General features: G+C 43.1%; 1 protein-coding gene across 4 annotated transcripts in view; it reads left to right on the top strand.

The window, feature by feature from the left end:
- Window positions 1-15,479, top strand: part of LOC310888759 (protein FAM219A-like) — a 149,182-nt gene that overhangs the window by 88,725 nt on the left and 44,978 nt on the right. For all 4 annotated transcript variants that reach the window (XM_083815824.1, XM_083815823.1, XM_083815822.1 and 1 more), the window contains exon 2: window positions 1,018-1,117. In XM_083815824.1, the coding sequence (XP_083671950.1) occupies window positions 1,018-1,117 (100 nt within the window). The remainder of the gene's footprint in view (window positions 1-1,017; window positions 1,118-15,479) is intronic.

The following is a 15,479-nucleotide window of genomic DNA, read 5'->3' as shown; positions in this document are numbered from 1 at the left end:
GTGGTATTTATCGATATTTAGTTTCTCACGATTTGTTCTATTTCTACAAAGTGATGGTTTCTTCAGATATTGGACTTAATGCTGGATGTTTGTTTTCCCTGTGCAGCTGTACCTATTATAAATCAGAATTCATATACCCATATTTGCATATATACATATGCATGTTCAATTTAGTTTCTAGCTGGGAAGAAGTGAACACATTGGAAAATCAGTGGTGCTAAATAGAGATAAGTCCAACAGGTTTGAAATTTGACGTGAAAGGATTTTAAATACTTTCATCAGTGCTGGAGCCAAGTGAATTGGTAACTTGTCTCTGTATGAATGCTCTGATGCACTGTAACACTGAGTACAGCGCTACCTGGATTAGGTTGTCTGCGAGTGGACATGATGGAGCAGATTTAAGTTTTGGGAGCTTTTGTTTTAGGGGGATTCCAGTGAAAGTTGCTGTGCTGACAGATACTGAAATTAAATCTTCCCATTTAGCCGCAAAATAGGTCCAGTATGGGAAATACAGGCTTCTTCAGTCTTCTCCAAGATGGACCGGAGATTGAATTCACCTTTTCATTTGGTCTTAATTCCTTTTGAGCTAGACTTACACAGCTGGTCACGAGCTTTTTAGTTTTAATCATGAGGTTGACTGATCCACTTAGAACTCAGTTGAAACTGTAGTGTGTTTCATACGACACACCAAAGAGTCATCATATGAAAATGGCTTGGGACTATTGCCAGCCCAGGCTGAATTTGATCTGGTGACCCACCCTCCATATTATATTCCCGATATCATCTATCATGTGTCTGATGTTGAAATCTGGCATTTCCAGAGATACTTTAAACATACTAAACATGCTTCTAGAGTTCTGTGATTTTCCCCTAGGTTTCAGCCATTTGAAACACCAGCATAGTCTCTGCTCCCTCTGAACGCAGGTGGGGATGGACTCACCTAATAGTCAGTTAGAGAAGTGACTGCATAACTTTTAGCTAAACCGTTCTGTTCTGTTTCATTTTCTATCTCCACAGGATCCAACAGCTGCATCTATTTCGGACAGAGATTGTGATACGAGAGAGGGAGAGACTGTAGCCATGAACTATAAGCCGCCCCCACTCCAAGTGAAATTAGGTGAGTCTTTGCTGATGAAGAATGAGAAGGCTGAATCTAGGGTCTGTAATATGTTGAGGTGCTAGTGGGATCATAAGCAGATCTCCATTTGTATGACTGAATGTGCCAGCTCAGCTCAGAAATCTCACAGAGCAGTTTATCAGTGTGATTCCACTGCTCAGGGAACTGACCTACAAACGTTGAAGGACACTTTGTCTTGGGCTGTGGTAGAGGTCTTTTTCAAAAGGAAGGCATAGCTTTTTAAACTCACAGAATTTCATCAAGCTAAGATTAAGGCTTGGCCAGAAAAAGAATGAAGATAATATAGAGGGACTGTAAAAAGAAGAGGACAGGATGACTGCAAACAAAAGGGAGAGGAACAGAGACTTGGACCATTACCAGGAAAAGACATAGCTGTGTTGTGAGGTGGAGGGACTGTAGGTTTGTAATAGTTCACAAAGAAATGCTCATGCTATTTCTGAGCAGTATTTCTGAAGTTCTGGAAGCAGCAGCATATATTAGCACAATACACTGCTTCCTCACAAAGATGATGCTTACAAGAGGACAGCAATCCACACATTGCCATCCTGCTTCCAAAACCGGAGCTGCTGTTGTGCCATACAGACTCAAGACCCTGACAAAGGACATGTCAAAGGAATAGTGTGCTTTTTGCTTAGAGCATGGGTAAAAAATGGTCTGGAAAATTTCCAGATAGGAGCAGAAAGCAGTCCATAGTTGTCCTTCGCATCAGAATAAATGACATTGATGGGATACTGCTAGAGCTGATTGAGGTTGACTGTGCTATGTCAGGGAAGGCTCTGAAAAAAAGTGGATGCCCAGATGTTCAGTGGCATAGCTCCGGACCCTACCAAATAAATGACAGGGAAGGTCAGCAGACAGATAAAGTCTGAACAAGATTTGGGAAAGTGTGAGCATTGTTATGTGGTTATGAAGAGATCTTGTCAATAGGTAGGTTTAACCCAAGGACCTGCAGTACTACTGCAAACAGTGGTGTTGGCTTCATTGGTAAGAGAAGCTTTAAAGAAACACTCAGAAAAGGCTGGAAGCACTTGTGCAGTCTCAAGGCTCTGATGGAGTATATGAGAGATTGAATAATAGACAAATCTGGTCATTGCAGTGCATAAAGGAATTTTGTAGACTAGGTCCATGGACAGCAAAGTGAAAGAAAGTAGTTGAATAGTGATCTTGAAGAAAGAGTGACTAGGGAGGAAAAGACAAAGTTGTATGTGCAAATGCAGCAAGGTTATGCAGCAAAGTGGAAGACCTTGAACTATTGATAGAGGATATGAGCAAGTGCATTGGGACAGTAGATCTGCCCTGCAATAGCAATCATAAGTACTCTAAAACCGGCAGCTGCTTTTCAGGAAAAGGCAGAAAGCAGTGTTAATGACAGCTCAACTCACAGTTTGGTAAAAGATAATCACTGCCAGCATGCCATATGCCATCAGGTTCCTTTTTCACTACCTAAAGAGTTCTGTAATGTTATTAGAGAGGTAATTACTACTGCAGTAGTTTTGGATAATTTAACATCAGGAATTAGGTTGGAGAGCAATTGATACTATTATTGGGAGGTCCGAGACATTCTTGTATTTCTAGACAATAAAGATATCCTCCAGAGATTCACTAATGTGACAGAAAATGGTGCTATTCTATACTTGGCTTTGGTAACACATGAGGACATCATAGAAGATCTGATCATCAAAAATAGATTTGGATTCAGAGATAATAAGTTCAATTCATGCAAATTAAATGTAAAGGTAATTTAAAATAGATCTATAACAAATTTCAGTTTTATGAAGTGAGTGCATAAGCAGGGACAGTGAATTGAGAACCCCGGGAACTACATTAGGTAGTGGTGAAGGAGAAACTGTCAGAAGAAAGGAGATTGTTAATGGACTTCTCCAACAGTCATTTCTTTTAGAAGTTCATTAATGACAAAGGGACAAAAAGCAGGAGGGAGTTGGCTAAGAAAGGAGGGAGACATCAGTACAACAAAGACTCAGAAATACCACAGAGAAAAGGCATAAAAACTGAAATAATAGAAATGAGAAAAATATGACAGGAGCAACTCAATCTGCTGTAAATTGGAGTTTACCAACTGGAAGTGACTAAGGAAGAGGAAGCCTGATATGATTGCAAGATAAGCAATTGTTAAAATGGACTAATACATAAAAATATGCCATAGTCATACCTTTGCAGTTTCCCAGCTTTTTTCCAAACATACAGATAGAGCAGAATGATTAGTTCTTCTGCCAAAACTTCTGCTTTATCATGTAGGGAAAATTTTATTCCATTTGGCCACTGCTGAATGATATTATCCACCATTAAAGTGGGAAAGGTAGATATTAGAAGAGTCGGTATCACTTTTTCCAGTAGATAAAGGTGTATCATTGCTATTGTGAAAGGCCAGGGTAAGATGTTTGCAATGCAGTGTAGCAATCTCATCTCTTCAGTTCCACCAATAAGAATTTAGTGTGGGCTAGGCGTAGATGAGAACTACATAAGACATGGGATTTGAAAGCCTGTCATATAACAGAAAACTAAAAGAGGTTAGCATATTGAACCTGGTAAAACCAGGATGGAGAAAGGATTTGCTTGCCATATATAAATCTTTCAGGAAGTAAATATCAGGAACAAAAAAAGAAATATTTGACGTAATAAATGGTGTCAACATTGGAAAAGTTAAGCATAAATTGTGAGGGGTATATTACATCTGGAAATTAAAGCATGCTTAACCATGAAAGCAGGGACAGGCTCAACTGGCGTCTTCTGGGAATAACAGAAAACATCCAAAACTTGTATTATGTTAGAGCTCCACAGAGTTATAGAAGAACGCAGCCTCCAGGACCTGCTAGTGCTCCTGCCTAGTGAATGCTCGGTGCTGACCACACTGTGCTTATGAAGATCATAGTTAGTGAAATCTACCTGCTTAGGAGGAATTGTCCAACAACGCTGACAAGCATGTTCCTGCCCAGGCTCCAGAGAAAAGTCTGCTCAAAAACCTCCTCTCCCTGTGGATACAGTGTGCCTCTTTAATTAGGTGAACGCATATCTAGCGGTATTTGGATTGACTCTCTACTCTTAGCCATACTCTGATGAGTGCTAGGTTACCTGGGCCAAAACGAGACTGATGGTATTGTCTGCAGCCAGTGTAACATGCTTTTAATCCACATCAGTCAGCTCCTGCTGCTGTCGTTCTTAAAATCTGCCCGACCTTTGCAATTTTCAAGCAGCGTAATGTCTCACATCTCCCAGCTCTGGCTCCTTTTCTTCCAACTCAATCTTTAGTCTCTTCTGCATTAAACTCATCGGGATTTGGACTGCTTTTTAATCCCTTTAAGCCTAGACAAAGTTAAGGTAGTACATAAATGTTTAATAGCTTACCTGGCAGAGCCATTGTTGGGGATGGTAGTGACTAGGGTTTTAATCCTATTGCAAGTTTTCTGTATGGATAGTGGCATTTTTCACTGTTAAATCAGAATCAGTTGTTCAAATATCAAATGCTCTGACGGAAGGTTGATAAATGTCATTTTATACTCTGTGAAGATTCATATATAAATCTGTCATATGTGCTTGTGTCCTGGTTCCAGTTAGGACAGAGTTAAGTAGCTCATAGTAGCTGGTAGGGTGCTATGTTTTGGATTAGGATGAGAAGAGCGCTGATAACATGCTGATGTTTTAATTGTTGCAGAGCAGTGTTTACACCAGGCCAAGGACTTTTCGGCTTCTCGCTCTGTCCTGCCAGCGAGCAGGCTGGGGGTGCAGCAGGAGCTGGGAGGGGACAGACCCAGGACAGCTGACCCAAACTGGCCAAAGGGGTATTCCATACCATCTGATGTCATGCTAAACAATATATAGGGGTGGCTGGCCGGGGTGGGGGGCCGGCTGCTCGGGGATAGGCTGGGCATCGGTCAGCGGGTGGTGAGCAATTGCATTGTGCATCACTTGTTTTCTTACACATTATTATTATTAATACTATTATCATTATCACTATTATTATTATTATTGTTATTATTATATTCCTTATATTCCTTATATTATTATATTCCTGTCTTAATAAACTGTCTTTATCTCAACTCACCGGCTTCACTTTCCCGTTTCTCTCCCCCATCCCAGAGAGGGAGGGGGGAGGGTGAGCGAACTGCTGTGTGGTGTTTAGCTGCCAGCCTGGTTAAACCACAACAGCTTGCTGGAAGCTTGGTTTAAATGAGCTCAATTAAATAGCAACCCAGCATGCATACAAGTTTTGCTTCCAGAGCCCACAGTGATTGAAGGCGACAGAAAGTGTGCTGTGCTGCATGCTCCGAACTCAGATTTATCCTGCTGCTTGAATGTCCTTTCTATGGTTGTTTCTCTGCCCCATAAGTAAATACATGGCATTACCACATGTTTGTTTGGGGGTCAGTTAGATACAAGAAAATCTTCACAGGTGGCTTTTATTTCTAGTAAGTTCCTAAAGATTACACCTGGTTTGTAAGCAGAATAGTAAAGTATTTAGCTTGTTGCTGGTACCACATCTAAAAAGAGACAAACTTCACATCAAGGGAAAGTAACTTCTCCTGCCTCATGTAATTCATCATCTTAAGACTTACAGATATTCTATCCATATTAATTATGTACTCCTTACTTTCCTAACACTCCCACTTTGTCTTTCTCTTGAAGTTTCAGGACTCAGCCATGCTTCTTTCTTGCCTGCAAATCACTTGATAAGGAGGCTCCCGACAGCACTGGGGGGGTTGGGTGTCCATTAGTGCTGGGAGATGTCTCCAGCACATCCTTATTAGGAGGCATATCCAGATGGAACACATACCACAAGCCTTTGGAAAACAGAAGAGAGTCGTGATAAGGAGAGGAAGGAACAGAATAATCCCTAAATGTAAACCTCAGGGGCTCCATATCCACTGGAAGGTAACAGATCCCCATGGGATCCCCACAAGATGACATATTATTTTAATGAAGTTTATGCCATCTGTTTTTCTATTTTGCATTTTTAATTTCACTTCTTTGCGCTGAAATCCCCATCCAGACAGCCTGTCTGTCTTACCTAGCAGTCAGTGATGTGACAATTTGCGTTAAAACAAAATAGGCAGTGTGGCAATAGGTTGCAGCACAGGCTACAGTGGTGATGAGGGACTGTGGCAGTGGCATCTTTATCAACACATCCATCACGCCAGGAGCTTGGCAGTAAATCCCCCACATCCCTGTCTGCAAGATGAACATACGAGAGAGAGACAGACAGACAGAGCGACTCATAGCAGCATCCCTCTGAGACCTGCTTCCTTTTCTTACTCAGTGTCCGTGACTAGCATGCAGGCTGGCTTCAATGTAGGCTTTCATGCAATCTCAACTGTTGTAGAGGGAAGGAAAACTGCAGTGTCCAAGGCATGACACCTGGCCAGTACACTTAATGTGCTGGAGGGAGATACTCCACCCCAGAAAGGGCTCGCTGACTGTAACTGGCTTCAGGCAAGCAAAGTAACAAGGGCTGATGATGGGTATGAAAAATCAAGCTGCCATTAGGGAGTTTTGATTGTTTTGTGGAAAATTAGAGAGGCTCTCCTTGGACATGGTTCTTGAAAAAGGATAAATCTTCTCCATTTATGAAAATACATGCTTTATGGGCTATATTCAGAAGAGGCTCAAATGTTGCAGCCAATACCTTTCTTCCCAGCCTTTTGACCTCCTAATTATTCTCTGTGGGCTCGCTCTTCTAGACACCCATCAGGGATGCAGTGCACCTGATGTCAGCACTTCCTTGCTGTCTTTAGTTTAGCTAGGTTCTGGAGCAGTTTCTTAACTGCTTCTTTATAAAGTTGCCAGTCAGCTAATGGGGAAAGGTGGGTATTTTTGGAGGGCTCTGGTGGGATCTTGTCTGCTTAGATGTAAGCACCTTCTCTCCTTAAACTAGGTAGAGAAATATGGCACTGCTTTTGGAAGATTGCTCAGTGGGGTGCCTAACTGTATGTGATCAGCAAATGTCTAATCTAGCACACTGGATCCCACCTTAGGACTGAGTGAGCTACATGCAGATGAAGTCCCAAAAGGAAGCCTATTTCATATTGATGCTGGCTTGAAAATATTTGTGGTTTTTATTTTAGATTTTGTTTGCAAAGCTTCTTGTAAAAAGTGACCTGAATTGCAAATGTAGCAGATAATTTTCCCACTTTCCTATCTACAGTTTTGTTCCTCTCCCAGCTCAGATCTCATGCTGGTATTTATCTAAGTACCAAAAAAGCCACAGTGGCTGGTACTAGTCAGCCCCATAAGGAGAAGCACATGTCACAAATTTGCCTTTAATGTAAGTTGCTGTTGCTCAATTATATAATCTGCCAGCCTAACCAAAAACTTCCCTTGCTTCAAGAGGCAGGAAGCTGTCCTACAGCTAACAGAGCAGAGCTATTTCATGAATTAATAGGGTACTAACACTTTGCTGGGGCCAGCTGCATTGTAGGATGTTGCTTTTTTTCTCCAGGAGACATTGCACAGATCATTCTTAGAGCAGGTCAGCCACAGTCCTGTTACTGTCAGGGAGGAAATTATGCTTTCCTGGAGCCTGGACCTATCGCTAGGGTGAGCATAAAAGCATCTTGAATCATCCTAGCCTGGCCTTTTGGCTTTCTGTATGACAAGAAGGAGATGAGAGCAACTGAGCAGCCATAGGGGGGCCTGAGTCAAGCAGGGTGAGGTGAAGGAAGGAGAAAAAGCTGTGCTCTGACACATAACCATAATGCTCTCCCTCCAAGGAGAGATGAGATCTCAGATTAGACCACCGAGGCTTTCTGTCTGCTTCTGTTTCTCTCTGTATCAGTCCCACCTCTCTATGATGTTGTTTATTTAAAAAAAAAAAGTGCTGATGTTAAAAAAAAAAAAGCATATTTAAAGGATACATCAAATGTCCTGAAAGATACAAGAATTTGAGTAAAATTTTCACTTTTTTGCTCTATTATACATACCATACAGAATATGCTATGTACCATATCTCCTTTTAAGCTCAAAGCACTCTGCAGATATCCAATTAAGTTTTATATCACCCTGTTGTATGGTATAACCTTATAATACCTGTCAAATCCAGCAATAAGTATACAAAACATATTTGGATAATGAGGAAGAGATAGCAGGAAATAAAATATTTTTTCATCTATGCTGGAATAGAATAGAATAGTTCTGTTGGAAGGGAGCTTCAAAGATCTTCTTGTCCAACTGCCTGACTACTTCAGGGCTAACCAAAAGTTAAAGCCTTTTAATGAGGGCATTATCCAAATACCTTTTGAGGCAAATGCCACACTAGGGGTTGACCAGGATTATCCTTGAATTTTGCAAGAGGCTGTTGCAGGTCTTGCTTAAGCTGAGGGGCTTGCTGAGAGGATTGCTAAAAGGGAGCCCAGTGGTACCCAGCACTGGAGTGTGACATACGGAGACGTAACCAGGCTGTGAGGGAATGGGCCCAATCCCTACCTGTTGCTCATCGCTCCATCACTGGACTTCTCCATGTCTAAGATTTTACCTGATGGCAGGAGAGGATTTCATATCTCTGGCTTTCTCAGCCTCTAGCTGGGGACAGGGATTCTGCACAGAGACACCAATCACGTGTGTCCACTTCCAAGCACCAAATTATTTCTCCTGTGCTATTGTATTAATTCCTGCTTGTTAACAACATTCTCTGAAACCTCAGTCACTTAACTTGAATGATGTTCACTTACAGCAAGCAACTCTGGTAAGGGTGAAACGGCAACAGAAATCCTGTCCCAAGGAAATTCAGCATGTTGTTCCCTGGTGTGCTTGAGTTGGAAAAAACTAAGTGTTGTGGTTTAACCCGGCTGGCAGCTAAACACCACACAGCCGTTCGCTCACCCTCCCCCCTCCCTCTCTGGGATGGGGGAGAGAAACGGGAAAGTGAAGCCGGTGAGTTGAGATAAAGACAGTTTATTAAGACAGGAATATAATAATAACAATAATAATAATAATAGTGATAATGATAATAGTATTAATAATAATAATGTGTAAGAAAACAAGTGATGCACAATGCAATTGCTCACCACCCGCTGACCGATGCCCAGCCTATCCCCGAGCAGCCGGCCCCCCACCCCGGCCAGCCACCCCTATATATTGTTTAGCATGACGTCAGATGGTATGGAATACCCCTTTGGCCAGTTTGGGTCAGCTGTCCTGGGTCTGTCCCCTCCCAGCTCCTGCTGCACCCCCAGCCTGCTCGCTGGCAGGACAGAGCGAGAAGCCGAAAAGCCCTTGGCTTAGTGTAAGCACTGCTCTGCAACAATTAAAACATCAGCGTGTTATCAGCGCTCTTCTCATCCTAATCCAAAACATAGCACCCTACCAGCTACTATGAGGGAAAATTAACTCTGTCCTAACTGGAACCAGGACACTAAGGATCTAATTTATGGCTGGGCCCCATCTTAGTGGAGACTGGAGTGAACAAAGGAATCATCCACTTGGGGACAGAGGCTAACAGCACAAGCTTTGGTGTTGCCTCCTGCCTTCCAGCCTGCTGCTGTGCATTCGTGGCAGATATTAAATTGCCATACTGTCAGGGATGAGTAGTACTGGGAATATCAGTCAATGAGCTGAGAACTACAAAGCCCTCAGGGTTCAACATAACAAAATTCGTGTATTTCTGGTTGAAACTTTACAGATGGTCTCTAGCCCAGTAAAGGACAGGCTGCCTTTAACTCTCCATGTTGCTTCTGAAACTGATCTTTCAATGTGTAGTTATTTAACTCATGTGTAGCTATTGAACCACTCTCATAAGGTTGTGTATGGGTTCAGAACTTGTTCTAAAGCAGATCCACTGAAGAGACACAAAATGAACAGTGGAGTAACCTGTCCCAGTGCTGTTCAAAAGGATGCCTCACTCAGAGACCCCCTTCCAGTGCTGCTTTTGCCAGAGGTCAAGATGAAAAAGTGGCTCTGGGAGATGCCATCCCAAAGGGAGCAGGTATCAAGCTTCTTGTGCAGTCTGAATGGATTGGTACCTGTCTGCATCCTTGGCTTCTTTTCTGCATCATCTCTTCCCAGTCTGCTTCACAGCTTGTGACTTCTAAGTGTTTCAATACAGAAAGTAGAATAATAAGGGAAGGTTGTAGTAGACTGGACAAATCAATGCCATTAGTGTATCCTTTTGTCAGTACCTCAAGTACTGTACTATTCCCAGTTCTTCTGTAACAAGGCGATTAATGTTAATTAGGTACAGCAGCTGTTGTTCCTGGGAAGAAGCTCTGTAAGTAAATTAGGGAAACATTTTATTAAAAAGCTGTATCTCTTTAGCTAGGTCCCCAGGTTCCAGCTCTATTGACAAAACTGCAGATTTCCGTATCCATAACTGTTTGCTTGGTGACCTCAAATGACATCGTTACCTTAAGTGCACAAAGCCATTTATTTTCCTCCCTTGGGAGCACCCATTTCCTTGAACACAGTCTGTATGTTGGGGGGGGGGGGGGTGAGGGGGGATGAGTAATGTGGAAGCCAGAGTGCAGTGGCAATATAGCACTGCTATTGATTTTCTTCATGAAGACAGAAGTGCAGCCTACCACTCGGAGGTCTCCTGGGGCTGGGAGGAATTTATTTAAACATTATTTCATATGTTATTACTCTTACCATTTGTAAGAGAAATTGTGTACACAGATTTATTGCAGCATCCTTCCTGTAGGATATCTCCAGGCTGTTTGGAAGGGAATGAGAGTGAACAGCTGCATCACGTTAAGGGCAGCAGGGCTGTCTGCAGACAGAGTGGCAAAGACGAGGGCAGAAAAACAGATGTGACAGGCATGTTATTGAAGATTAGCTAGAGGAGAAATAGAGGATCAGAAAGGAAGAGGTGTGTGAGATGCTGTAGCTGACACAGGCACCAGTAAACAGTAAAGCCATTAAGAGAAACTGGAATCGAGCAACCCAGTGGGGTTCAGCAGAGATCTCTGGGCAGGAGGATGTGTGTAGGTAGATGAGACAGAGGGAAGGGAAGTACCAGTCAGCAAAGCCAGGAGCAAAGCAAAGTGTGGACAAATAAATACGAGCACGATGTGGCATGATTTACATTTACACTAAATGATCCTAGTCTTTCTGTCACTGCTGTTCAATTTGTTATGCCAGCCCACCAGGGTCTTACTGCCCCTCCCAGCCCTCCTCCATCATACGTGCACCTCTCCTGTGACAAGTCACTGCGTACCCACCTGCCTCACCAGCCGATAGACACACGTGCACTCACATCTTGTATCACACACAACAGTCTTGACTAACATGGCTTCAGATAAAAGGTCGTGTAGGAAGAGGCTATGAGCTAGCTGTATTATTCTGATGGGCAGTATTTGACCATCCTCTAGCCTCGGAGTTTTTATAGTATAAACATATGTGGTAGTCCAGGAAAGTGAGCTAATCCTGGAGATCTGCTTCTACACAAGTTATTTCACTTTGTAATCAGAATGTGCCAAAGCATCTGAATGGAGGTTTTGTGCTTGAAGCAGAAGACCAGAGCTGCAAATTACAGGTTCTCTTTTTTGCACTGCCCTGACCTGCCATAATCTGTCACAAATGTAAGAAGTAGCTCAGATCATGTCCTGCTTATTTCACTAGCAGTAGGTTGTGAGGTAAACAAATTAAGCAAATTACTGAGAATCTCTGATAGAAGGAGGGAAAAACACAGTAATTGAAGTAGTGATTAGAATAAAAACTACCCTGGCAGAACCTAACCACAGCAGTGAACACCCCAGCAGTGATAAGCCCATGGTCTGTTCAGAGGTCTCACTACATGCTGCATATTGCTGTCATCGCTGCTTTCTGCGAAGCAAATAGAGACCCCATTTAAAAGTGTGTTCACCCCCAAAGATGATGTGCACTTCGTTCCTGACATTAAAAAGACTAACATCAGCTGTGCTAACAAAGCTGCCCGCTCAGGTGCTGACACCTTCGACAGAGCCAACACAGGAAAGGGATGATAGGACTAAGTTTTCTGGCTTCACAGAGCCCCGTGTCCTCAAATGTAGGTTCCACCTGCTCCTCTGGCCCTCTGCAAAGAAACACTTCCCCCGGTCTGACTATTTTTATAATTCCTTCTAACATCTCTGCAGGTAGATGAGTTTCTGTGTAGCAGGCAAGGGAAGCAAGTAGAGCCCAGTGTAATTAATGTAAACTGGCTCCAGAACAGACCACGACATCCACAGACAAGGTTGGATGATGCTTTTTTTTTTTTAATTCTGTGTTTGATTTATTAATGATGAGCCTTAAACTGTACCTGACAGTTAATTGAATTTGTTCTGACTATTCAGTGGTGTGGGCTCTCCCTTTGTCTTCTCTGTGCTGCACACTCAGCTCTTAACTGGGAAAGGTTACTGCCTGCTTATTGAATGTTGGGGCTAAAGTGCTCTGTCCAGGGCTCTATTATGGAGAAATAACACATACTTTCTCAAAGGGAAGGGGCTTGTGCTGGTATAGGAATTCACTGCAATTCATGTTCTTTAACTGCTATCCTTATTCATGGAGGATGCTCACAGCACCCTGAAAACTTCTTGTCATTTCTCTGAAATCTTAAAGGATCCTTCAGAGACTCAGGAGAGTTTCCAATCTCAATGTGCTACAGTGGGAAAGCAGAATGGATGAGGATGTCATCAATATTTGTGTCCTGGCAATAGCAGGGTCCTTGTTAGGTGAGGGTACCCTAGTGGTCTTGGAAATGAACCTGAGCTGAACATTAACGGAGGAACATTCAAGGAGCCCTTCTGCCCTGAACCTGGGGACAGTCTGTCTTGTCTCCATTTACAGCAGCCAGCGTTGCACCAAGCTGTGCACAGCAGAGCCCCAGTGTGCCAGGCACAGTACAGCAGTGCAGCTAAGCACCACCCGTGTGCCCAGGCTCTTATGGTGTCAGTGAGAAAGATGTACCAAATGATGGACAAGAGGTAGGATTGGAGCAACAGCAGCAAACTAAACATGTTTTTTTTTTGCTCAGTTAGCAACTGTTGGACTTCATCGTGTCCATCAGTTTCAGCTCAGAGGGCTGGGGAGAAGAGCTTCCCCAAAGTGGGGGAATCAGCATGTTTCTTTCACAGTGCTTCATGGAGGGAAGAGGGCTGGTTGGAGCAGGTCACGGGGCATGTTGCTCCATGGGCCTATGGTGGGTACACACAAAGGAGGCTGTTGCCTAGGTTAGCAGACCAATGGAAGTGATTCTACAGCATCTCCAGCTGTTCTCAGGATCCAAGCTTGAGGTCAGAGATCCCTCCCACCTTTTACACCAACACCTTTATGGAGAACTTTTAGAAATAGAAATGAGGCTGCAGTGCAGACAGTGGGGGCAGTTGTGCAACGAGGCTTCTGGATCTTGCAAGCCCTGGCTGGGACTGAGAGGGAGCTTCGCCTGTACCCTGACAGCCGCTTCACCCCTGCAAGTAACGAGGCAGGTGGCCTCTTCAGGAAGGACCACAGCCTGTACCAGTTGCAGTCTTTCTGCTCTGCTGCATGCAGAAACCCCTCTGGCACCTCTCCTCCTTTTCTCTCAAACCTCAAGCTTTTGGCACAGCTCTTTTTTTGTTCCGCTTGGCAGCTATTCTCTATAAAGCAGGTCTCGCTGAAGGAAAATAAAGCTGTTTTTATAGATGCCACATACTTACCAAGATAAGATTTTATTTAAAAAGTTGTAAAGTCACAGCAGTAATTGGACAGTCTGATCCCATTTCGCCAGTTGTTAAACACAGCTATCATTTAAAGAGCTTTAATTACTGACTGAATCATGGCTGAAAAGCTTGTGCTGAGGGTAGGCATTTATTGCATCATTCATGGAAATGAGACATCACAGTCGGGTACTGTGCAAAACAGTCATAGTCCCCTTTGTGAAACCTCTTCCAGAAGGAGAAACAGAATTTGTTCATCAGTTTTTAAAACATGAGTATTCCCCAAACCATTTTTCTAAATTAACCTGTAGAAAAAGCATGTCCCACAGACAACGTTTGTGTTCCTTTCTCCAGGTCTGAATAAGAGGGGAGAGGAAGGACAGCAAACACATTCTTGCCAGGTAGATCCAGCTTGCTGGATTCATTTGCTCAGAGTCATCTCCAACTTCTCCTTTATAATCCCTGTGATCTGCTCCTCCCTGCCTCCAGCCTTGGCCAGTACTAGTGGTGGACTCCTGTTCTCTCCCCTCTGCTTTGCAAACTGCTCCTCTCCCAGGCTTCGTCCTGCTTTCTCTCTCAGTGAAACATTTCATCCTCACGTTTCATGACTGCACAGCTCAGCCACTGCCTCTCCCCAGCTCCTGCCTTCCGCTCCGTGTCCCTTTTGCCTGTGGACTCTGCCCAAATCCTTTTCTTCCCTCAGTTCTTACCCTGAGAAGAGCTTGAATTGATTCAGCCTAAGCCTCTGTGGACGGGGAACTGTTTCAATTCCATCTTTAAAGTAACACTTTTTTATAGCACAATAAAATTAATCTTCTACAGGGTGTTAAGGCAATTCTATTGTAAACCCAAAGTCATCATGTTAAGTTTACTGTAACTGATTTTTTCTACCTTTTGCTCTAAATGCAAGACAATTCCTTCTTTTTCCAAACAACCTACACACATACCCACTTTTTTGCTCCCTGCTATGAAATGGTACAATCAAGTCAGCAGCTGTTGATGTCTTTTGGAGGAACAATGCACTCTCCCATCTAGCTCAGCAGGCTGAAGTTCAGGAGCTTAAAAGTGCTTTCTGCCATGAGTAAACCGTGAGCTGGCTATGAGAAGAGGGTTTGATCGCACCAGTTGTTTCAGAGCTGCGGGCTGCTGGCAGTTCCTTCACTGCAATGGAGCTCCCAGGAAACATCGTGCCAGAAAACAGCCCCTCTCGGTCTGCCTCCACTACCGGGCCCAAAATAAGAGCAGGTTTTCAAAAAAAGAAAGATTTGCTTTGATTTATTTAAAATACTAGTTGTAAGACTAGCAATTTTGGAGAAGAGGTGAAGATTACAATTGAGACAATTGTACTTTGTATAAGTGATCTGACAAGCAGTATTTGACATATTAAATGACACAGTGTTAAAAATAGATCCTGAGCAAGGCTAGCATATTTAATATTTAAAGTGATGCTGTCAGGCATGGGTAGTTTGAGTCCAGAACAGAGGCCGCTCTTTAAAATTAAGATTTTTCAGGCTTTGTTTAAATTTTTTAAAGAAGAAACAGGTATCTTGGGCTTAAAGTCTTCAATAAACCCTAGCACTTTATTTTTGTACATTCACTGAAAGAATATGTACTTGCTCATTCCAAAAGTATTCCCAAATCTGGGTCTAATTTGCAAGGTGTTTCTGGCTAGAAAAAATTGAGAGGCTTGTTGTGGTTTAACCCGGCTGGCAGCTAAACACCACACAGCCGTTCGCTCACCCTCC

Source organism: Anser anser, assembly GCF_964211835.1.
Source record: "Anser anser genome assembly, chromosome: W".
Lineage (NCBI taxonomy): Eukaryota > Metazoa > Chordata > Aves > Anseriformes > Anatidae > Anser > Anser anser.
This window is presented reverse-complemented; position numbering and strand designations above follow the sequence as displayed.